At 38.8% G+C, this 25,946-nt stretch overlaps 1 protein-coding gene across 2 annotated transcripts in view; it reads left to right on the top strand.

The window, feature by feature from the left end:
* The window catches only part of LOC139965447 (tyrosine-protein phosphatase non-receptor type 1-like), a 49,989-nt gene that overhangs the window by 18,469 nt on the left and 5,574 nt on the right, over window positions 1–25,946 (top strand). The window contains exons 4-10 of one of the 2 annotated variants that reach the window (XM_071967789.1): window positions 9,880–9,978; window positions 13,614–13,757; window positions 15,106–15,315; window positions 16,354–16,530; window positions 18,004–18,131; window positions 19,638–19,748; window positions 24,942–25,017. In XM_071967789.1, the coding sequence (XP_071823890.1) occupies window positions 9,880–9,978; window positions 13,614–13,757; window positions 15,106–15,315; window positions 16,354–16,530; window positions 18,004–18,131; window positions 19,638–19,748; window positions 24,942–24,984 (912 nt within the window). In that variant the 3' untranslated portion in view covers window positions 24,985–25,017. Of the gene's footprint in view, window positions 1–9,879; window positions 9,979–13,613; window positions 13,758–15,105; window positions 15,316–16,353; window positions 16,531–18,003; window positions 18,132–19,637; window positions 24,337–24,941; window positions 25,018–25,946 lie in introns of those variants that run through there. The other variant, XM_071967788.1, reaches the window with a different exon arrangement.

The raw sequence follows: 25,946 nt of genomic DNA, 5'->3' as shown, positions 1-25,946 counted from the left end.
GCCAACAAATAGCCCATTTGAAATTCCGACCGGAATGGACAGAATGTCCGGGTCGAGAGGAGTGGTACCCGGCTAGGTACGCACACAGAGATGGGCTCCGGGGGCCCGGGTCCGACGAGACCACGGCTCCAGCGAGACCTCACAGGGAGTGCGGAACCGAGGTTCCACTCCGGATCCCAGGAGTCGGTCCCGGAGCCGGGAACCGATGAGATCAACAACTGCTGGGCCCCCAGAACGGGGTAGTAAGGGCAAACGCCCAATCCGAAAGGAGAGCCGGCTGGAGCGAGGTTCCCACGGCAAACGGAGATTTACTTATCCCCAGCCTGAAAGTTAATCCCGCCTCCAAGAGGGGGAAGAGTCTCTTTCATCAGGGGAGTGTTGCCCCCCGGAACTAGCAGCTTGAGCTGCGACGACAGGTTCGAATCAATTGCGGAAAGACACTGCAATCGCTACACCATTTATCATTACACATCCCGAATGTGTGTTTAATGAGTACCAGCAGAAACCAGGACATGACATAGATTTCCTGGGCATTCATGGGTCATATTCTCCTCGCTAATTACTTTTCTCTCTCGTTATAATTCATCGCCATATGTCTAGGTTTGAAACCTTGCTTATGTTTTGTTGTTTAAAAAGCGTGTGGAACCCCCTCCAGAGCATGTTAAAATGCGCAAACTGAAGCGATTCTAGTACAGTCTCGTTACTTAGTACCTTGGCAACCTGCCAAGAAGAGAACGTTCTCGAAGCTTGGCAAAGTGCCAGGAAAACAAGCCTTCGAAGAGTCTTGGCAAACTGCCAAGACAATATACCCGCGCTGTATATTTGTTATGAGAGGAGGGGGGCCAAGCAGTCACCTGGATTGACACGTGTAAGCTCAACGTTTGCTGCAACGAGCTGTCGACTACGTGAGCGATCCCATGGAATAAACCCCTCTCTCTATTTTTTGGGTGAATTTCCAAGACAAACGCGTTAGTAAGTTGGAAAAGGGGTAGGATAAAACCCCAACAAAGGTACAAGCGCTAACGCGCTCCGAGCATACAGTATGCGCTTCGTGAATAATGTTCGATGTTCCGACATTTTAAGCACAGTTGCATTTCGTAGCACCTGATAGCCTAGTCGTGGCTATGCGCTAGGTGGTTCAATAGGAAGTTGGATACTTCTACTGTACTACACTACGAAATTGACAGTCTCGACATGGAGAGATTTGAGGAGTAACGGGTACGTTATCATAACATTTATTACGTGTTTATTACGTTAAATGTGGTGTGGTAAAAACGTCGACATAACGTTTCTATGAGATATTAATGTTATATTAATGTTATATTAATGTCTTAACGTAAATCGTTTTGAAATATGAGTCTGAAAACGTTTTCGGTGACATACCTCTTACACCACTAATAACGTTACCATAACAAAACACTAGGCCTACATGCTTAGTAACGCTTTAGTGTTTGCTGAGTAACTCCCCGGGCTCCGTTAAGCAGCCAGGGATTTATGAGGTGGATTTTCTACAAACCCACCCTCTCACCATCTTCACAGCCCCTGTTGGGAGTTTGTTTCTGATGAGTAGGTCTATCGCTCAGTTAGCTCAGGGTTAAAGCCTTTCAGTCATAAGGTCCCCGGTTCAGGCCACCCCAAGAGTAATGTATGTTGTCCAGCTACAGAGTTGTTGAATTTTCATAATCATGGACGTTAAATTTGTATGTAAGAGACTGACTTCAGTCAGCTTGCAGCTTGGTTAAGCCAGTGAGGCTTCTTCTCAAGTTCCTACTTGCAGGATGATCCTAAATACGTTCTTAAATACATACATTTAATTGTAGGAGTCACATAAACAGTAGCATTGTAGCTTTGTTTAAGATTCTGCTGAAGCAAACTATCCATTCAGTACTCAGTCTCATTTTTTGTAGCAGGGTAGCATTGTTTAAGATTCTGTACTCACTCAGCAGAGTGAGATTCTGTACCTTCAGTACTCATTTTTGGAGAGTACTGTGGTCAAGTGGTGAAGGCAGTGGACTGGTGATCTAAGGCTTGCAGGTTTGAGTCCTGGCCGGATCATTCAGTTGTTTCCTTGGGCAAGGCACTTTTTCGTCAGTGCAGCTTCCCATCCAGGAGATACTTGTCTCTATGCTTGACAGGTTTTCGTTGACCGGGGTAATATTGTTAGGCGCCTCAGGCATCATTATCTTTCAATAGGTCTACGCCTTTTCTTTCCCCAATATTATGATTAATATTTTTTAGCATGGAAAGAACCTCCATTAAACCTCCCTACAGGGTACAGCTTAGCATCATCAGGACATTCCTTTTCTTCAGAGTTTTCTGATTGCAACGGGTTGATAACTGAAAGAGTCATCAACGGTACTGTGGTACTGAATCAGTACTGCGAGTGCGGCTGTCATACAAGCGCTAACAAGGTCACCAAGCAGGCCGCTGTCCTTGACTTCTTTAGCAGCAGATACACAGGATTGGGCTCTCTGGAGCCCTCCGGCGCCCAGGTACGGGGCTTTTGACTACCATCCTCTCAGACAACACGACGGTGGTAACATACTGTAGCTACGTCAACAGACATGGTGGCACCAGGTCAGGGAGATATTGCCGTCTGGCAAGGGAGACCCTCACCACAGCTACAGAATCTGGCATGGCCCTACAAGTCTCTCAGATAGCCAGAAAGGAGAATGTGATGGCCGATGCTCTGCCCAGGGGACAGCTCCACCCTGACGAGTGGACCCTTTCGCAACGAACATGAAGTAGGTTTTTCCACATGTTCAGCAGACCTCTGATAGACCTGATTGCGACACAGGGCAACAATGGGCTGCTCATCTTGGTTCAGGCGGCCCACCCGCAGGCCTTCCACATAACGCCAGGTCCCTGTCGCGAAACGGACCGGAAGCTTACATCTTCCCCCTCTTGGCATGGTCAGCCATCATAGTGGCCCCGCTGACCCCGGTTCGGGCAAAAGTTATCCAGCTCCTAGCGGACGAGCCAGCGATCCTGCCGGACAAACCACAGTCGGTTGCCCCATAGACGGGGCGCTGGCTCACCCAGACAGCAAGGGCCTACAATTAGGTGCCTGGAAATTGTCTGGTGTTTCCTTAGACAGAAAGGACTTTGGCCGCCAGAGTGAGAACAACCTTGGTACTTACGTTTTCTGCCTACGGAGATTCGGAGTATGCCGAACGAGACAGACTCTGCCTACCATGGCCTTTCTAACCTTGATCGCTGACTCCTTACCCACACTGTTCCAAGAAGGGAGGCAGGGTGTAGACGATCAAAGACTTTCGTTCGGCTGTTGCCGCCTTCCATCAGGGGCTTCCCCTACGGCTCCACGCCAGGCAGCAACGGCTCGCCTTGACTAAGGTGCCTTCAGTCCTACGGTTTGTGGGGTGCTGATAGCTCTCGACCCCTCCTTCTTCGCTAGAACCAGGTTTGGGCTCTCCTACCGGGAGACATCATCATCCCAGAGATCAAGACCTTCTCTTTGATCCCCGAGGACAGACTACAGTATGGTTTCCCATTAGGGCACTGAAGTGGTACCTCAACAGAACACAAGATCTCTTGGGTACTTCGACATCTCTGTTCTTCCTCCTTCGAGTGCCCCACTCAGCAGCCTGGGAGGATACCTTGTCCCGCTGTTTGGTGGAAGCCATCCGCCCTCTGGCTACAGGTCCAGGCAGATCCATGGCTCACAACAGCAGGGGTTTCACTGCTTCTACAGCCCTGTTCGCAGGTTTTCCAATAGTGGACAATCTGCAAGACGACGGCGTGGAAGACTCCAATCACTTCGTCGCCTGCTACTTATCGGACATATCACAGGCCGATTTGGCTTTGGTCGCTCGATGATACGAGCTCCGGGGGTCCCACCCCTCGGGCCTCCCACCATCGGACAGTGCCACTCGGTGCATAGGTTGTGGGGAGACAGGTAAGTGGGGAACGAAGTAAATATTATAAAACTTACTGGTTTATATATTTACGAGTGACCCACTTACCTGTCTCCATTTCCCGCCACCCTCCCCCGAGGGAGGTGGGACGCAGCCGGACGGGGGAGTGGTCGTTCGACCTGACTCATGACTCCTCGCGTTTCGTCGATAGACATCGCCACCCCCTGGGTCGCCTGCGGCTTCTTGTCTATCGGTGGGTGTTGTTTCCTTAGTTTGGTTTACCAGGTTACTCTTTACCATCTAAGGTAGTATGGGCCTCGTCCCCTTGTTCAATTAGGCCTCTGTAAGTGTAGGGGGAGGCACGCCTACGGGGTGACGGAGGGCGGACCCCCACCCCGACTGTTCAGGGTGGGCTCCGCCTGGAGGCGTCAGCAGTCTTTGTTAGCGTTAGATTTTTCCTTCTCGGCGAGCTCGGCGGGTGGCAGGGTTTACCCGCCACCCTCCCCGAGGTCGCGTCAGGGGCCACTTTGTTGGAAAGTGGTCTCAAAATGAAGGAAGGCCATTAGGGCCAATGAGGGTGTACAGTGTTAAAAGATTACCAGGGCATTCTAGACACGGTAGAATGCGGTGCATAGGTTGTGGGGAGACAGGTAAGTGGGTCACTCGTAAATATATAAACCAGTAAGTTTTATAATTTTTCAAAATTGATAAGGACTCATGATTGAAATGCTACCCATGGAAACTAGAATGGCAAAGTTTTATGTGGTTGAACATTTTCTAGTAACAGAGATGCAATACAGTAAAAGACTATGAATAAACCACATGGTGTTTGTAAATTTGCATTTCTGAGAAAGTGAGAGGATGTGCGTTGACTACCTTCTTTGTCAAGTGCATAACATGAAGATTACTGGGAACTTATGTACAAAGCTAGAATAAATATATGCCAGACGTCTGGCATACAGCTTTGCCCAAGTAAAAGTAAATACAGTGCCATTCAATATGATCAAAGTCAGTCATTTGTTACAGAATCTCACCAAATTAGTTCAATGTAGGTTTAAGTCTGGTCATGGCACACTTGAGACATTATAGGTTATATATTGATGTCACAGTTTTCCACTGAATCGCCTAGGGCACAAAGTTAACAAATAATGAAAGAGAAAAAAGGAAAAGGTTGGAAAAGAAAAACAAATTGCTTTTAGAGCAAATACTTGGTACATGTATGGATTTGTCACGTGTGAGAAGTGTATGTCAACGCCATGTAATTGTACTTTAATGGGGTGTTTTAAAGAGGTTATGAAATGAAAAATTTTCATGTCTTGGAATGGTTTATCTACAGTACTACAACACCACCCATGCACTATTTTCCGTAAATACGGCTTCAAACGCCAGAAATTCGCTGTCAAAGTATTCCCGAGAGACCTCTCGAGCTGCCACTCATAAAAAAAAGCAAAGCTGCCACCGCAGTTCATCTGACGTCATCAAAGGAACCATTTCAGCTAAAGCCGACTCCCCGCTGTTTACCGATAACGGCGTTATACAGTTTACAACATGTAACCAAAACATTCTTCTCATCAATTGTCTTCTCCCGAATCTTCCGATTCCGAGGAAATAGGACTTCACCTCTCATGACATTCGTAAGCTTTGACTAAAATTATTTTCTTGAGGAAGAAGAGGAGTAAATAGTTTTGAGGGTGATGAAGATAATATCGGTGTTTTTCCCTATCAATTGAGCCCCTTGCAGAAGAATTGTAAAACGATCCCGATGGCCGAGACGCGTTGCTGCCGTGCGAAGTCCCCGAGCAGAACGGTTGGACGACCCTGAACCGAAACTGGTCGGTTGAGCATAAACAAAACCACCGTTATTAAGACCTTCATATGATTTAAATTATCTCGAATGTCGATGATCCTGCTACATAACTTCGTAGCGTAGCTTCTAGAATTTTGTGTCTTACAGTGCAAGGAAAATGTGACATTCTGTTACAGTGCAACCCTATAGTAGTACTGGTAACATGGCCCTAGACCTAACTAATAGACGTTGTATAACAGGCTAGCCCGTGTAATTGTATCATCCAACTGTTACATAAAATCACAACACAGAGCCAGTTTTACCACAAAAGAAAACTTGCAGATCTATAATTGATTGTTCTAAAACCAACTGGCTTTAAATTTTGTGTAAAATATTAGGTAACCAACAAAAAATCGTCAATTGCTGTATCAAGGAGGCCTAGGCTATGGTCATAACAAGTAATTTGGCAACAGTACAGGCCTACAGGCACTCATAACGTTGTGTATGTGTAGTGTTTTGAGCGAGTCGTGTTCAAATTCTTCGATTTCTGTCATCTTTTGGAAAAGCTTGCAGTAGAAATCCGTCTTTACTTGTGGTGGAGCAACCTGATACTACATATCGGCTCAGCATATTTAACAGTAACGAGATAAATTTACGTTAAAACAAAACTCCAATTCTCAGTTACTACGGAGCGCTGCAACAGTGTAATGGTGTGTGTTCTCAGACGTTTAAGAATGTAAACATAGCTTGGAAGTGAGCTGAGTTCCTCGACTGACGTCACGCCGCATTACCGTGAATACAACAATTTTTCGAAAGTTTTTATTACCCTCGAATTTTTGATCGTTTTTTCCTCAATGATGCAAGCTTCGATTGACACAAATTGGGTATCATTGGAAAGCTAGGAGTATACAGAATACGATGAGAAAGAATTTTTTTTCCATTTCATAACCTCTTTAATATTACGAATGACGCAGAGAACTTCAGTATTTGGTTTATAGATTGTGATTCACATCATTGACCTCAATGTGACATATATCCTGTACTGTACCCTACCATCTGAAGTATTATCAAGTTCCCAGGCGCATCCCTGCTTACAGTATTCTCTCTCTTACTGTGTGAAGAGGGACAAAACTCTGGACAATCTCTGACTGCAGCACTGTATTGTGTATCAAGTGTTGGTTGACTTGTTCAAGGAAGGGTACAGGAGAAAGATACCCAAAGATTCACTTACACTTAGTCTGTTACTTTAACCCATCAATATGCCCCTAGGAATTATTAAGTATAGCTATTTAATACCATATCATGTGACAAAATATGGTAGATTGAATTTGTAGGTAAAATGTTCTCTATTGGATAATAAATAGGTTTAGTACTGTAAAACTAGTTTCAGCATGAGCAACAAAATGGTTGTGAACATTGTACACATCTCTTAGTCCTTGTGATGATTTCCATAGTTATGGTTTCATCAGAATGACTCAACAGTTCTCTGTATGGCTTTGAGGAGTACTGTAGTATTTTGATTTAATTGTTTGATACCCAAGGCCTACAGTAGTAGTAATTTCAAGACACTTGGCAAAAACAGAGCCAGTGCTTAACAAATCTACCAGTTGGCTAAAATCAAGTTCTAAAGTTCTGGCATTTTCCTGAGTTACAACATACACATCGGTACAGGCTTTTGAGAGCAGCCCAGTAATGTTTGCTGATTGTTAGCAGTAACATAGGGCTTGACTGACGGTTGTAACCTACTTTATACTGTATCCTATGTTTAACAGTTCATGTCTACAGCAGAAAATTGTCTCTTCCCCCATTTTTTGCCTCTTGTTCTATTGGCAAACGGAAATATACACTGGCATTTAGCCAGTAAATAGCCCAAATTTTGAGGCACTGTAATCCTCGATATCGTACGAATGGCTACAAGAAGAATCAATTTGGTTGTGATATCTTTTTATGAACATGTGTCTACGCTGTGATACCCTGAGTGTGACCCAGAACAGTGTGAACAAGTGAACCTGCATTGAACTTCGTACTTGGTAACCTTAACTTGCCCAAGGGAAGGGTAGGGGTACAAGAACTTAAAAGTAAAGTTCTGCTCATGCTGAAAGTCACTTGGGCTCAAATACTGAGAATGTTTGCAAAGTAAGCGTGTTATTGTAAGACCTGGTAATCTTTGTTGAGTTGCATATTAAGTTTAATGCCTCTCTGTAAAAACTAAATTTCTTTGGTTGATGTCAGAGGTCAATGGAGGTCAGGATTAATAAGGTTGTACTGTGATAATTTGGCCCCCTCTGCTCCTACTGTAAATGTAAGTACAAAAATGTGTTATATTTACAGTAGGTGAGGTTGAAAGTCACCTGAAGTCAACTGGAGAACAATACCAAAAAAGTTTGTAAACACTGTAATAAAACAGCTTGCTTGAATGGCATATTTGTAACTGATTTTGTGGACCTTTTTATAGCTATGGTAGTAAATGTCAATTTCTCAATTCACCTAGATCATGTTTGCTTCAAATTAAAAAGTCATTTGAGGTCATCATTCTGTTTCTACAAAACTAAAAAAAAAGAAAAGAAAAGAAAATGTATTAATGTTGTATGTAAGGAACCATTCAGCAGCTTATGACTGCCTTTGCTTGAAAACAGAGAACACATTCAGTCCCTTTAGTAAAAATTGTATACACGATGTAAGTGAAATAGCTACTGCTTGTATTAAAGCCTGTTACAGTCAGCTATTTTTCTAAATAGTTTCAGTATTGTGCAAGCTACAGTAAATGAAACATTGTTATTATACAAAAAGTGAAACCTGTTTTACCCACTTAGAAATTCTGAGAATTGGATGGGACAGGAACAGGAAGACAAAGCACTCTTGGCTTACTGTATACAGTATAACATTGTCTGAGAGCAATTTCTAATATTTTTAAAGTTCCACTCTGATCTGTTTTCTGCATAATTTCTGTAGCCTGTAGGAGGTTACGATTGATAGTTAAAGCAGCATTTCCTTACTATTCCAATTTACTTCAAAGTGTCATTTTAAGTTGACTTTGATAAAACAATTTTTAAGGTGATTATGTACTTCATTTTAGCCTGTTCACTCACGTTTTGTTTCAAATGTTAGGAAAAACTAAAAAAAAAGTCAGATATGTAGGAGAAAGTTTTTTTTCTTCATAATTTGCATCTTTTCCAGTACATGTCATGTGAAAAGTTCATTGACTTGAGTTGGCCACAGTGTTTAAGTCTAAGTACATCTGATGAAAAGAAATTCTACAAAGATATTGTAATTTTGATAAATTTGGATGATTAATCTTATGGTGAGTAATTAGTCTAGAGGTTGTATTGATGTTGATCCACCACCACCTGTTCTCAAATATGGATATATGTCCCTGGCTCATCTTTATTACCTCCCCAAGGGACAAACAAGACCGTGTGAAGTGAGAAGTTTGACTTTTGAAGTCATGTTAGTTCCATCTGTTGAGAAATTCAATGTGTTTCATATCAACAGTACCAAGCTAAAGGACAGTTCATCTTGTGGTTTATAAGTTTGTTCATAATATGTTTATAATTTATTTCTAGACCAGATCGAAATTGATGATCTACTCTATTAAGACCAGAAATTGTGTTTTAAGTCCATGACATGTAGGACTTTTTATTTCCTTTTCTGTTTTTATTCTTAGTGTTTATTTGTCAGCATTTCAAAATGTCGCTTCAAGTGTTCAAAGCCACCATGACATGAGTAGAGGCCATTGATTTCATAGCTTCCCTTAATGTTTCCTTAAAAACAGTGATGTCATTTCCGCCAAAAAATAAACTGAGATGACAGCCTAAAAGACTTTGTCACAAAACCTCACTAATTTGCTGCTTGTCTGAATGAAAGCCATTGCTAATGACCTTTGTCAATGACCATTTGATCGTGTAGTTTATCGTTCGTTTCCCTGGTCAAGTTGAATAATAAACGCACTGTCTCTTTAGTGCTTAACTATAATATGTTTTACAGTTTTAATGTAAGGAATGGTAGGAACATGTGAACAGCTACAGTACGTAATTAATAGAACTTGCTAATGTTTTTCCCTTCTCTTTTTCTCTTCCATATATTTATCTCATTTCTTCTTCTTTTTCTTCATTTTTTTTCTTGCACATAAATAATGGAACTTGCTAATGTATTTCCTTTTGTTTTGTTCTATTCCATATCTTAATCTCATTTCTTCTATCTTTTTATCTTTTGTGACAGGGTCCTTTAGACCACACAGTGGACCATTTCTGGCAGATGGTATGGGAGCAGAAGTCCAAAGCTATTATTATGCTAACAAATCTTATTGAAAGAGGCACTGTAAGTCTGAAAGTCTTCTTTTTCTTTGTGGTATATGGAGATCTGTTTTAAGTACATGTATGTATTTTTACCTCTGTCTGTATTCAGATGACTTACAAGTGGGTATATATATGACAAAACTTTTAAGTAATATTTTTGCTTTTTCCCTTGGAAAAGCAGGTCTTTACTCTTTGGTTGTCCCAACAGCAAATTTTGGTTGTCTGCAAAACAAAGTGTAGCAAAACAATCTAAGAATAACTTATATGTACACTGGAAGAGAGATGTGTAGGTTTTGTTAATAGAACACCAACTTGGGACAGTAAACTCCCCTTCCATTCCTACCCCCACCCCAAATTGATGGAGGGTGATATCAATTATTCCTTTTTGGGGGCGTATTCAGTTACAATGAAATCTGAATTTGATGGTAAACAACAACAAACTTCAGGGCTGATTGTCCCAAAGAAACCATTAATATTTGCTCTGCTGTAAGGCATTTTCTCCTATTTGCTCTTTGCTTTGGATTGGTGTTACACAAAAAATATAGAGTGTGTTTGTAGACATCTAAACAACTTTCCTATCAGTCACCATTATATTTTCCATTCCACTTTCATAGTTTTTGTCACATGCAGTGGCTCATCAATCAAAGTGGCTGAAATGTTTAGTCTAAGACTCAGACAGCAACACAATTTCAGTAGCCCCCAAATCATGACTTTCTCTGGCCTCAAATACCTACTGTATGTTTACAGATGCATTTCTAAATTGTCATGGAAAAGTGGTGTTGAATGTCATCCGTGGAAGCCCCGATGTTTGTAAGAATTCTTTCAGATGTCAGCTATGAGAATTTCAGAAAACAAAACAATTAATGAACAACTCAACGTTAAGGCCTGAACTGAGGATGCATGTCATTTTCAGTATTGTCTTTAAAGGCTTTAAAGATCTCGCATATTGGAATAGCTACAGAAACACTAGCTAGTTTTCAAATTTTCATCTCCACTTTTGGGGGGGGGGGGGAGGGGGCTATATCTTTGAGTGGTGATTGTGATATTGTGTACAGGTATCATTCTGTTGCCTAGTAACAGCCTTCTTGTGTGAGAGTCTGTATTGTACACAGGTGAAAACAAGATACAGTTGTTGGTCTGATGGTTTCCTATTTTAGTTACAAACAGATGTAACGATAATAACATTGGCAGTAATTGAAACACAAGGTTCACTAAACATCAAGGAAATAATTATTCCAAAACCTGAGAGGTGCTCATATTAATGATAACTCCAAAAGCAGAGCTTCAATGAATTTTATATACAGTACTGTAGTATGTGTATGCCAGCTACCTGCAATTGAGTACAACAACCCCATTGGTCTCTATGAAGGTAAATGGCAATTTGAAGTCAACAGAGGTCAAAGTCTACAACTTGTAAACAATTGAACTACAAACAGAAAGCTTGAGATGAACTTTTTATGTAGTATGTGGATCTGCCCTAGTAGTGAACAATGCAAGAAACAGCATTTTCAGTGGAGTTCAAAGGTCAATTGAGGTCACTGTCTGAATACCTCATTAAACACAACAACTCTAACTGTTAATCTATATAAATGATCCTACTGTTTACTGCAAAGGTCAAAGTTCATTTGAGGTCACAAGAAACTGATTTTTTTTTAAATAGGCCCAAATGAGTGTAAGAACCCTGATACTGAATTCGTAGGGTAAACTTTTAATGGTACTGTAGTCTGGTAGTTTGTGGCCTGGTTGTCTTTGGGACAACCTGAAAAAAATGGTTAAACTTTTGCCCATATGTAGCAGTGATTAAACCTTGAAATCTTGTCTGCAGCACTAGTTGTTTTTAATACTCTTGTATAAAATGTGGGAAATAAAGAAACCACTAATGGGATTATCTGGTTGCAAACAATGTGAAACTTAAATTGAAGAGAAAGCTATTCCACACTGCTATGTAGTTGAAAACCCCATCACAATGTCTTGCCCTTAATCTGAGATGTGGTTGATTGAATGCAACATTGTTTGACTGGCTAAATCTTCAGCTGCTCTAGGATGTTGAAGCACAATAGGGGGGTCTGTGATGTCATCTGGACAAAGGCTCTTCAAAAGCTTTACTTAAGCTATTAAAATCTTTGTGTAGATTCATCCCTGAAACCTGATACATTTGAAATGTTTACTTACTGTAGCTGTCAAAGTTATCTCCAGATATTAAGAATTTAATGAAAATATATCCTTTTGATAGAAATATTTTAGTCCTCTGTGGATAATTGAATGACAAATACTAAAGAAAAACAAGGACAGAATTGCCCTGATGACATCATCCATTCTGCTATTGCAGGATGCATTTACAAAATTAAACTTGAAATTGTTTGTTGCAATCCCATTATCAAATGCTATAAGGATGTGGTCTTCGCCTACAGATTCAGAAAATTTTCAGCAATTTAGCTATAAAGCGATAAACTTGAGTCACCAGACTATCGCTTCAGTTATTTTGCTCTCTGGTTGGGGATAATTGTATAGTTCCATTGAGGTTCTCCAGAATTAAATGACACATGGGTAGTGGATGGTGTCCTCTGTGAGTTTAGTTGATTAGTCAGTATTTTATTAATCTTAACCTGTTTCTGATCTTTCAAAACACATTGTGATCAAAGCTGTTCACGTCAGCTTTGTTAAAAAATCTATCTTAGCAGTTACGATACCTTGTACATATATATCTGAATAAACCTGACATAACACAAAATTGAAAATTAAAATATCTGTTGCCTTCCATTAATTCAATTAGTCAAAACATTCAAACCTAGGGCCCTGCCTGAAACCATCATAAATAGCACTCAACGCTTCTAATTAATACTACAGTGTGTGAGTCATCCAGACATGAATACGTGGGAATGGAGATCAAAATGTTGTAACTGTGCGGGGTATATTCGTCTGTCTGGGACCCTCTCTCTCTCCATTAGTTGGTGAATTTCTTGGAAACAGAGTTTACCGTTTAAACAGGTGGTTAGCTGTCGTCACACTGTTGTAACCACTAGGGGGATTCCCAACAAGCCTGCTGGCCAGCTAGCTGCTGACAAGAACCCCATTTCTCGCATCTCTTACACTTGCAAGGGCACTCAACGAATTAAATGTCAAGGACAAGCGTGTATGTGGGTGCTAAGGAGTTTGTATCTCTCAAGTTGCTTGTTTTCCACAGTGGATAATGTAAGAGTGAATTAAGTTCAATTAACCTTAGTCAAGGTTCAAACTTCAAGAAAAAGGTTGCAAACTTTTTGAGAGGTTTACTTCAAAAGGCCATCTGTTCCCTCCCCGCCCCCATTGCTATTTTGGAATTAACACTGGTATGGTAACACCTTTTGTCATTTAGATGGTAACTGTTTGATTTGAGAAATATACATAAACATCGTCCAATGTATCTAAGAGAAAGTGAGTCATCATTTGAAATGTGTATAACAGATCTGGAGGAGGACGTAAGTCACAGCGTTGGTGGCTAACAAATGTAACATATCTTTTTAGCCTACAAAAAATGGTGTGCATACATTCATCGGAAACAGGCAAAGTATTGTTATTTGGTCAATACCCATACCAGCCAAGTTATATGATTTTGATAAATTTTATCCGTAATCTTCTGTCCTAGTTTATCAAGTCAGGTTTTTTCTCTCTCTTCAGATAAAATGCTCCAGTTATTATCCACGGGAGGATGAAGAGGATCATGTTCTCCTGAGTGACGACCCGTTTCTCAAAGTCACATGTTTGAGTGTTCAGAGACATTCCTATTACAGAGTAAACACCTTTGAGTTAGAAGAAGTATCCGTGAGTTTATTGCCATGGGCCTCAGTTTTTTTAACCGGGGGATTGGGGGAGGGGCAAGGAGGAGGGAGGTGTCGGGAATGACTAACTTACCGTCTGACCTACCTCAGCTTGAACTATTATGTCAAGTGTTGTCGTGAACTGAAGAGCAAAACTTCAAAATTATCATCATTTTCAGGCATGGTCATAATTATATTAAAGCTTGTAAGTCCCTAACTCTTATAAGAGCGCCACCTAATAGGCCTATTTTTGTTTGTTTTTTGTTTTCTCTTTTCTTTGTGTCTATCATGTACGGTACTTTACAGTTGAAACAGTGCCTTAAGATGAAACAAAGCACCATGCCAAAGTGATCCCATTTTGAGCCTCAAATCTCTTCAATCTTGCCAACTATGCCATGTTTATATCTAGTGAAGTATGTTAATAAATGGGCGGGGGGGGGGTGGTAAAGGGGGGATGGGACAAAGCAGATCCACTAAACTTAGATCTTGGCCAAAGACTCAATTTAGATGTTCTTATTGTGTTAGCAGATAGAGTAGAGCTCATATTCTCTGCCAAAGAAAAGAAAAAAAAAAACATTCAGCTATTGTGTGTAGCATTGCAAACATCTGACATTAAGGACAATGGTGTATGTTGTAACAGGCTGTGTGTCTGGCTTGAAGTATGTTTAGATGTAGCAGCTTTATTTCCCAAAATTTACTTCTTGAATGTTTGTAAAATAATACTGCAATAAAGCTCCAAGGCAACTACAGAGAAGGAAGGTCAAAGAGAGACAATTGAGGTCACCATACTGACTACTAATTCACTCGGAGTACTCAATGAACACTCAATGGATATGATGTTGAATAAGATCTTTGTATTGAAATTACTAGAATCTGTTTATTTGATGGTATAGGATAAATTTGTGATAGTATAAGAGCATTGATGCTCCTCTTGAAGGAAAGCAGTGATGACAGCGATCTCACTGATTTTGGTCGATGGTCTAGTTCTACCCATCAGCTGTTTGATTTCATCAATGGGTTGACCAGCTTTCTAACCATTAAGATCTCAATGTCAGATTGAAGGGTTTCTAATTATATGTGAATACTACCCGGCTCGGTCAGTGTGCCCAAAAATGCGCAACAAAAATACAAATTTGGTTATTGCAGTTTGCATCTCAGCAAGGACATACAGTAAGATTTGAAGATACTAAGACTTGCTTCGCTCCAAACACTTGACCTCATTCATGATGTCACACTTCCTTAAGTAGAAAACTACATATTTGTGTCAATATTTTTTGTTGTTATACAATTATTAAAAATTAATTAAAAAACATACAATAATTTATTTTTTTTAAAAACTTTTTACTCATCAGTCAGGGAAGAAAAGGGAGGTGCTTCATTTCCATTATGCGAGTTGGTCCGACTTCAGTGTCCCTCAGTCTCCAGAAGCATTTCTCAAGTTCCTTCATCAGGTCAGATTATCGGGGTCTTTAGACTCGACCGTAGGACCACCCGTCATCCACTGTAGTGCAGGCATTGGAAGATCAGGCACTTTCTGCCTGGTGGACTCTAGTCTGGTTCTGGTAAGATAACATGTATGATCAGGGATGTGCCCACGCTGGGCAGCACTGGGCGGCCCGGCCCAGCACTAAAAATTACCGCCCAGCACTGTCTTAAAAATCAATGCATCAGTTACGCATGCGAGAAACATTACTTACGGCTCTCAATTGGTCCCTTGTAAAATCTCTTTGAAACAAACTAATAACTTTTACCAGGTACGTAATATATTTCACTAAAACAAATTGAAAAATGTAAATTGTTAGCAAAACTAGTACTTACAAGTGTATGTGCTTAAAAAGCTACACAAGTGCCAGCATTTGACATCTGAGCACAAACATTTCTCAGGGGGTACACTCCCTCCCCTTAGACCCCTCCCCCAGGACAGGGATCAGTAAACCTGGCACTCAGGAAATCCTGGGCACATCCCTGTATGATCATTCCTTCAGTTTGCTATCCAGACCCAACGAATGGAGCTTGTATCCCAGCGATACACTCTGTGTATTGTGGTTAGTATGTCTCTGTCTGTCAAGCTCAATTGAGTTGCCACGGCTCTCTAACAAACTGCAGTCGGATATACGTCCGTGAGCTGGAATAAAATTAACAAGGAAACTGTTTGGATCAAAGTTAATTTGGAAGTCAAGAGAAGCCCCAAAACACACGAAATCCACATGAAATTGTTTCCCTGTCAGGGATATGTAATAATCTGGTCAGATTAGAAAATGGATTTAGTTCATTAAATGCCAATTCTTTTTCATATATATATATTTGCCTTCTTTGTTGCTTCTGTGGCTTGTAGCATAGAATCATAGCTGTCCTTACTGGATGTCCTCACATGCTACTTGTGGGCAGTCCCGAGGAAAGGGTTGGTTGATTGGGGTGGGGGGAGTTACAGCATTGTGTTGCGGTGCAATCAAGCAGTTCAGGGAAATGTGAAGATTTCAAAAATGAGGGCCCGGTGACATAGTTGTCCCGAGGTCCGACCTGGTCTCTTTGAATGATTCGTAGAGACCGAAGGCCTGTGTCCTGTCAACCTTTAATTTGTGTGTTTATTTTCCCCGCAGATCAAGAAACGCGGAGGTCCCAATGGCCTACAGTTGCAGCAGTTACTCCTGGAGATGAGAAAGTGTCGTATGGGACTCATCCAGACACCAGAGCAGTTGCGATTCTCATACATTGCAGTACTAGAGGGCGCCAACACCATCCTAGAACGAGGAAGTTTGGGTGATATCCTGATAGAGGTATTACTGCAGTAAAAATAGCATTTTGCATACATTTTGAAGGTCTGAAATTGCATTATAATGCTATTCATGGATGTAGCTAGTCAAAGTTATTTTCCTATAAAATGAGGAAAAGTTTGGGCAATTCTGATTTGCTTATAATGAAGAAGTAACCTGGAGGCAATTTGTTGTTGTTGTCGTTAATAATTACTCTTACTTATCTCAAAGTCACCTGTGTACCATCCTGCTGGCTTATTAATATCAGTTGAGAAGTACCTCTATGTGGAGTGCTTTGGTTGTTCTAGTTGGATGTTATCTTCAAAGAATCTCGGTAGGTTTGCCAAAAACCAATTGGTGGCCAAAACCAAGATAGCTACCATTATGGGAAGCCTTTTTGAATGGTGACTATTGTGGTAGCGTCCTCACGTCATTTACTACTGCCATTGGAGACGATATTGCTTTCTAAGGGGTTGCTAGGAACTAGTGTTGGAAGTTTATTGTCAGGTAAACTTCCTTTCACTGTTGAATTGTTACAGAAATACCAATGTTGGTACAACTCCAGGCAGTAAGGTTTACAATAAGGTTTATGTTATTTTTATTTAAAAATAAAGGTTCTTTAACCTTAAAGTGTTCCCTCTATCCAGAACAGATGTCAAATAAAACGTGTAAAAACCTTAACAGCTCTACCCGGACATATGACGACTTCTCAGAATTGAGAAAACCCAACGATCTATTCCGCTATTTAATGGATCCGCCATAAACAACTTTATGATCATGTATGCCTTCAAGTGTATCATAAGTATTGAGTAGGTTCTTTTGCAGTTATTGAATATTCTTTATTTACCAACCAATTTTATTAGCCTCCGTTAAATCTTCTGTGTTTCATTTATTCACTAGTAAAAAGACCAGCCACATTGCCAGAAGTGGGACTCTGTTTATGGTTGCAATTACACAATTTATACTTCCAATTTAAACCTGTTTCCACATATATCATATATATTAGCAGCGGTTATGCAGCAAGTGTTTTTTTCAGGGAAAATATTTATTATATAAAGCACAATATTATATATAGCACAAGCAGAATGGTAGCAACGATGACAAAACTGCATGAACCAAAATGATCAGAAACACAGCATCTTTCATACACAGAATGTTAGTATTTATAACTATGTAATTTATTTATAAACATTACATAGTAATAAACTGGCGTCAGTCATGTCAATGGTAACACATACCCGCTTTGCAAAGCAACACCCTGATTTGAAAAAAAAATGGTATATTATAAATGTGTATTAAATGATCTATCAGAACTTTTCCAATTAAAACTCCACCAATTTTTTTTTATGATCAGTGAGCAATTACTTCAGAACGATTTGCTACACACTTAAAGAATGATAAAACTGCATTCTATTGAAAATGTGTTTGATTATTCTCGTGATTGCTTTGTCTTAGTTTATGCAAATTAATTCTTTTCTTTTCTTCCTTTTGTTCTAGAACAATGAGCCAGAGGAGGCGCCTCCTCTCCCTCCGAGGGTTAAGCGGCCAAACTCATCGACCGAGTCTACTCCAACAGAAGAAACGAAACCGTTAGTGGAGGACGAGGCTGGTGAAACAAAGAACAGGTGAGATATCTCATTCCACCGTAAAATTTAGATTCAGCGTAGGAATTGTGCAATGTAATAAACAGGCATGAGCTTTTTCCGGGAATTCGCTGAATATCCATGATATGTATTCTACCTCGGAACAAAAACTATTATCCTAACACACTGTAGCATATGCAAACTGGAGCCTATACAGCAATTTTTTCAAAGTTCCGTGATTTTTTTTTTACCCCAGGCTCATCCCTGAATAAACAAAGGTGCTACCTGTAGAAGATGCATTGATTGTGTTAAGCCAATTTTTTTGAAGAAACAAAGGCTGTGGTTCAATAGACAGCTGGTTGCCCTGACTTTGTGAATCATTCTCGTTAGCATAATTAATGCATTTTAGACATAAGATTATTCGATTAAAGCAATTTAACCAAGAAAAATCGTATTTGGATTTTCACAGATCCTTAAAAGCAGCTAGTTTTATGATATAAAGCACCATGACAAGGAAGTCCATTAGCTTAGAGTTTTTTGTTTCAAAAGGTTTTAAATATTATTAATGCATACATAAAGAGTATCTGGATAACATAGTGTTGAGGGAAAGATTGGATTCATTTATTAACTAATTGCTCGTTAACCTTCGTTTAGTGGAGAACATCTATGAGGATGTCTTTGATAAGTCGTTATCTATTACAAGTAATAATTTATAGGTTCGGTACAATTGCAAAGTGAACTCAAAAATTGCTTCTAGAATTGGTGCACATCATTCCTCAGCAACTTCAGAAGGGCAGAAATAATAGTAAAAGAGTTTAGTCAACTTAGTTTTCAATCAATTTTTGTTGTTTTAAGTTTTAGGGTCCGTCACCTGCATCATGATAATGTTCTCTAAAGATTTAGTGGTTGCATCCAGTTGGTGAACAGATATAAATTAAATGAGTTGGAAAATCCCCAAAATAGCTTCCACTCTCCACTGGGTTTCGAACCTGGGCCCTCCCGCTTTATACGCAGACTACCTGTAAATATATATGAATGTATGTGTGTATTTATGTGTGTGTATATATATATATATATATATATATATATATATATATATATACATATGTGATGACCCAAGATCATGAAAATGACTTACTGATGTGCAGTTTTTTGGAGTGTGTTTTTTTGTAGCAACTTTGAGGTTCATCAATTAGTTTATCATGAAATAATGAAATAGTAAGATCCTTTAGTATATTAAACTGTAGTATCTTGTGTATATATATATATATAGTGTATCTAGAGATTTGCTATTCATATACCAAATGTTCTCCGCCCTTCATTGGTTCCTGTGCTCCGAGAGTATGACCTCTATGCTGTTCTATAACTCACTTAATACGTCCTCTCTTACCGTTTGGAACATGGTCAGATCTGGCGGGAAGAGAGAGAGAGAGGCGGGCAGAGTGTCGTTCAGTCCAGTCATGTGCTAATCTGTCTGGGGTTTGGTGAAATTAGTAATCTGAGATAATGGCTTATTGTGAACTTTTCCTCATTCCTTATAATCTCCAGTGAACAGGAATTGAGAAAAAGGAAACGAGACGAGAAGAAAGAAGAGCTTGCAAAGAAGGTCTCGGACATGAAAAAGAAGATGAAGACATCGGAGAGCTGGAATGAAACCAGGTCAACATTGAATAAGATTGGTATGGGGGTGGGGGTCGGTGTAGTTGCCGCCATTGCACTTATTGCCATTGTCAATTACTTCTCTCATTAAAAGAAAGATAAAAAGAATGTAAGTCCTCCCCACAAGAGGCTTGACAGTCGCCGTAAAATAACATTTTTATATCTTGATAATCTTTTGACAGGATGTCAATGTGAAAATGGAGGAATTAGTGATTTTTATAGACTTGAGCATATAGCATTTACTCTTAGAAGAGTGATTGTCAAAATTTGTGGATGAAAAGAAGAGGATGATTTTTGAAGTTATGAAACGGTAGTTAATATGACACAGTTTATACTACAAGCCGTAAATTACTAAATTAATTAAATCTTGGTAAATTACAAGCTGAAACAGATTTTCAGGGTGAAATATTAAAGTGACTAAATAAGTGAGGAATGTCTTATTTGTTGAGATGTGTTCTGAGGAATGTTTTCTAACATATTTCAGATGTTGTTAAGGAAGCTAGACTTGCCTACAGAAGTTATATATGTATGAATTGGTGCCTAAGCCTAACAACATTGAAACATTCTGTCTTGGCAACCCTGCAGTCTTAATGTTATCAAGTCTATCGTATTTGCTGAAGGTTTCCAAATTTAATCTTTAATATGTAGATAAAGTGAATACTCATATTTTCAAGAAAGTCTTTATTAAAAAAAAAAAAAAAAAAAAACGAACAAAAATCAATTTTGTCACCGAAGATTTTAAGTTATATCTTGTAATCTGTTGATAAATTATCACTGCACAGGAAAACTGTTTTTTGATGTCATACAAAAAACTAAAGCTGATATTTTTAAGGAAATCTTAATGCAATGCTGTTTCTATAGAAACAGGTCATGACATGTTGCCTGTTGTGGATACATTTTTGAAACTTAAAATCACCTTGCCATTGCAGATTTTTACTATTTCCTTGATCAAATTTCTGAGCTGTGTCAAACTGTATACTTAAACCTTTGATAGTTTAATGATACAATAATCGTGGGTAGGACTGTGTATCAGTATCTTGTTACTGAGCAACTGTGTAGTCCTTGAAAGAAATCCATATTGCAAACCCAATGAAAATGTATCTAATATGTGGTTGAGATGCATGTGACAAACCATCTCTACCCCCCCCCCCCCCCCCCCTCAAAATGATGTGAAAACTATATATTTGCTTGGCTTAAAGTAAACAAACTACAGTTGATTTGTTGACCATTGTATAGACAATTTTATTTCTAGTCACATGAGCAGTTTTTACTTCTAAAAAAAAAAAAGAAGGTGTGGGGGGGGGAGAGGAGAAAAGTACTGGGTATTTGCAAACTGGACCAAAGACATATCGTTCTTGAAACAATTAATTTGCATAAACATTTGACCTCATTCTAAGGTATGGTGGGAACGTGGCTTGCATTTCAAATTTGCAGCTGACCCTGTTACTTTCTTTCATTATCAATCTTTCCAGATTAAGTGTGGACTAATTTCGGTCCCAGATATTGGTCAGCACTGGTTAACTTAAGGAAACATTTTGCCCTCTGAATCGTCATAGTATTATTTTAAGTCATGGCGCCAAAGTTGTCTGATATGATGTGTATGAAAGGGAAGAAAGAAAAAAATATATATCAAGACATTTTTCAAAATTGATATTCCCGACTACAAATGTCAAAAATACAAAAGTGAAAAAATATATTAACTTGGAAGAAAGAAAAAAAATGTGATGAAATTGTGTGAGATATATGGAAATGAAAGGAGAGCTACATAGGTGGATGGAGGGGTGGGGTTTATGGGTTTATTTCTTATAGTTCACATGTATGTTTTAGCTTGGAACAGTGCTTAGATAATCCCACCCATGTATTTCAAGAAACACATATAAATAAAGTGCTCTCTGTTTTTTGTTTTTATCTTAGAGTCTTTATAGTTAAGTGCTTATTTTTGTTTGAGATGATTTATTTGGCCAGTTTTCTTTTTGGTCTTGTTTGCTCTGGGCATTCATTGTATTTAAATTTAATTTCTTCCTTTTGTCTGTACATGTATCAGGGATGATTTAATGGGGTGCGGAGGGGGAGGGGGGATGGGGAGGTAGGTGGACAATAAAAGAGCAGAAAGAAAAAGGTGATAAGTTGCCTGGATCAATATAGGAGCGTGGATTAGTCCTTACAGATTTGTTGTATGTGTGTGTGTGTGTGAAAGAAGTGGAGAATATGGCAATATTAACTTCCCCAGTTTGAATTTGACCGAGTTTCTACAACAAAAACCATTTGTCAAATAAGCCTACTGTTATATGATGAGAAGGAGTGATAAGGGGAAAGTAGAGACAAAAAAGGAAGATTCTGTTGGGAAAAATTTGATCAGATCTAGGGAATTATCTAGATCACTGTATGTGTGTTTTAATAATCAGTGTGATAGGATAGGTAGCTAGGTTACTTGTGATTAACTGTTGGTTTTATATAGCATGATTGGATAGGTTAATCAGTTATCCTGTCCTTATCTGCAAATTCTTGCCCTCACTATACCTCATGAATCAAATACTTCTGTGTTGCATTGGGGAGGGGGGGGGTGCTCAAATTTCTGGTACAGATTAAGAGTATAATTATTCTTTGAATGTTTTCGATAGTCCGGACGTTATCACATGGGTGTTGGGAGGCATGTTTTCTCAATTACTTTATAAAATCTCAATGCTTTACCTAGTTTCATCAAGGTAATTTGCTTTTGTACCCTAACTGTGTCACTTCTCTACATAGAAATTAAAATACCCTTTCAGGTTTCATTGGTGCTTGTAGACGATGCTAAGCCTTTTTTTCTTTGCATATCAGTAGAAATGTTATTGAAGGATTGCACCAGAACAGTCAGTTAAAGAGAATCGTTAGGATCATTCTTAATTCCACCTTTTGTCTTTCTTCAACTCTTTGTTATCTTCAGTTACTTTGTTAAGTAACTGACAAAAGGTTTGTCTCTGGAAAGAGTCTTAATAGGGATAACTAACCCAAATTGTTATGAAAAAAAATATTATTCCTGGTACTACCATGTTAGAATAGTGGACTCACTCTTTATTTTAAATATAAAAATAAATACTTTCATGTAGTATTTAAATTTTAATAAGTAAAATGTAACTTAAATATTAAATAGACTTTTATTAGATACAAGTTTTAAGGGTGATTGCTAGAATAAAATTACTAGAGCTTTGATTCTTTCTCTTCAGTTTCTTTATAGTCAATATCACAGTTAATAAGACATATATTTCCTCCTTTCTTTTTTATCAATTTAATAAAAAAAAAATGCTTTAGCACTTTTTTGAAGTTATCAAAAAAGTTGAAGCCATGCAAGAAAATAGTGTACTAAATATGGTTGTTGTGCAAGGAAGGTTTTCTTTCAAAGAGATATTAGTACCAAAACATCATTTTACATTACATAACAAGCTACTGAGATGATTGGAATAGGAGTATTGGAAGGGGGGGGGTGGGTGTGGGGGGAGTCTTGGAACCATCCTTTTTTTTAATTTCTTTCATATGGTGCCAACAAATGTTTTGTATGCTAATATATGCAAATGTGTTCGAAATGGACTTCTGTAAGGGTGTACAGAAATATTAATAATGGTCCTTGCTGATTGTGGATTGTGGTGTAGGTCTAAGATTTATGAGAGGTTGTCAACATCAGTCCAGAAATTGTCATTAATTTGTTTGTGTGCTTAACAAATAATTCAGGGAGATGTACCTTTGTGTTGTTTGTTTGTTTGTTTGTTTTGTATTGTTATATTTTTTCCTTCATTGTATTTTTTTTTTTTAAATCTTAATCCAAAGTCCTCTCATCATGTTATTACTGTATTTTCTACATTAAGTAATGCTTTAACAGGCACCAAAAAAAAAGGAAAGTAAATTGTATTTCGTAGAGATTATCATTTATTGCAAAACAATTGTTGAGTATTGAGTGTGGAAATAAATAACACTTTCATGATACCTATCATTCCACCAAAAAAAAAATTGGCGCAGTGCTTTATGTGAAAATACATCCAATCAAAATTTCTCACCAGACAAAACAGATAGATGAAAATTCACAATATATTTCCTTTTGACAATAGTTGTTTTAAGGTTCTGTTTGTTTTTTCATAACAGTATGGAATAATTCGCTTCTGTTCTCTGTCATTGTTCTTAAAGAAATACCAAACATCGAAAAAGTATCCCAATTAGATTGAGTAACTGTAAGAAATCATTAAAAAAAAAAATTAAAAGATGACAATTGATTATCTTTATGTAGAAATGAATGATGTATGGTTTCGTAAGCTGCTTAGAATTTCAAATTTATTTAGATAAACGTTTAAAACTGTGATCTAGATATGTAACGGAAAGTGGCCGCTGTTATGTTTCTGCTCTGGTAAAACTGTTTCCACTTTTGATCAAACAGTGTTTTAAGAAGTCCCATCTTCTTGATTGATAAGTATGTAATATATTTGTGCTTTTCAATGATGACAGAGGCATAATAATAATTAATGTGAAGACTACCTTGCAGAGAATTTTTGGCCGCAGCAAACTTCCTTGGTCATGTCATACACATGCTTTGTTATAATATATTTTTGAGATAAATCTATCCTGTGTGTAAAGTTGTTGTCCTTACTGTGATATTAAAAACTGCTATACCTTGCTTTAGGCATGACCAGTCCAACGGTCCTTTGCTGGTTTCCATGGTTACGTGATAATTGAGGTGGGCGGGGGGGGGGGGGAGGGAGAGGGAAGAAAAGATGGTGCTGAAGAGAAAAAAGAGACTGGTGTTTTCTCTGGTGCAAAAAGATCCTTTACTGTAAATGACAACAGTTTTGCAGGTGTTTTTTGGGGGGGAGGGGGTGGATGGGAGGGGGTGGATGGGAGGGGAGGGGAGGGGGTTGTGGAAGCCCTTGTGGATGTGTTCAGTCAATCCTTAGACAACTTAAAAGGTGAAAGGACCGTTTGGGCTTGTCATATCTCTTTTAAATTCTTCAACTGTACTCAAATATTGGAGTACATTTTAGGCCTTTATTTCACATCACAATACAATCATAGCTTCAACATTAAACCATTCAGCACACACAGGTGAAATATTTAGGATAACTGGAACAACAAAAGTTGGGTGATATCAAGTTCGAAATTGATGCAAAAACAAAACAAAGAAAACATTCCAACTGGCCCCTTACATTGTCCCATTTTCTTTCTTTGTAGGCCTCCCTCAGCAAAAGCCAGAAAAAAGTCCTCACCATCTTAGGGGAGCCAGGTCACATGAGAGATAAGGTCAAAGGTCAGATGAATGTCTCTTAACATATATGTTTTCTACCCTTCCCTTAAACTTAATTGTGTTAACATTTTCTTGGATGCATCTATGATTTCATGCCAAAAACTGAAAGTCAATATTTTTGGAACATTATCAACTATCAATCTGCTGCTGCTGCATTCAAAATTATACACATTTAAAAAAAAAAAATTGTTTTTTGTTTACTACTGCATACAGTAGGAAACATATCACAAGATTTAAACAAACCAAGTATCTTTGCAATATGAAAATGCCTGTCTGTGATTTTGGCCTACATTTCTTTTAAGGAATGTTTCACCCAAAAAGAATCTATAATCTTCACTGCAAACCATTGAGATTCTGCAGCATTGATGCTCAGATTGTATGTTAAAATCAGGGATTATTGGTCAGAACTATGTGCCCTAAGGACAATTAGGAGCTAGTGGTTGTGTGGACAAGTATAGTAAATGAGTATTTTACCTGACATCACCTCCCCTATTTTCAAGTCTCCCATCATCGTCACCCAGTCTTCCACCCATCAAATTCCACACATCAGAAATTGCTACATAGTGATGGTCACAAACAAAGGGCAGAGTACCGGGCTTGGCGACTCAAAGGTCACGGTTTGGAGTCCCGTCGTAGCCATAAATTTGCTCTAATAATCTTTGGTGTCAGATCTCCCACGGAAGTACCTTTTGAAAACTTCTAGTTGAAAAATCGTTTTCAATATCTTGCTCCTAATAGGAGATATGATTGTTTGAAACTTATAAAACTGTGATGACTGATAAATTAATTCACTGTCTTGCCACTGCTTGGAATGACAGACAAGTTTCATGTTGCCCTCTTTATAAACTACACTAGCACCACTGGGGTGTTAAAATATCTTGTTAAAATATCTTGAAAACTTTTTAAAGTGTCTACTTTAAAGTATTCCATCG

Source organism: Apostichopus japonicus, chromosome 3 (genome assembly GCF_037975245.1).
Source record: "Apostichopus japonicus isolate 1M-3 chromosome 3, ASM3797524v1, whole genome shotgun sequence".
In the NCBI taxonomy this organism is placed as follows: Eukaryota; Metazoa; Echinodermata; class Holothuroidea; order Aspidochirotida; family Stichopodidae; genus Apostichopus; species Apostichopus japonicus.
Note: the sequence above shows the minus strand (reverse complement) of the source record. Positions and strands in the feature narration are given on the sequence as shown.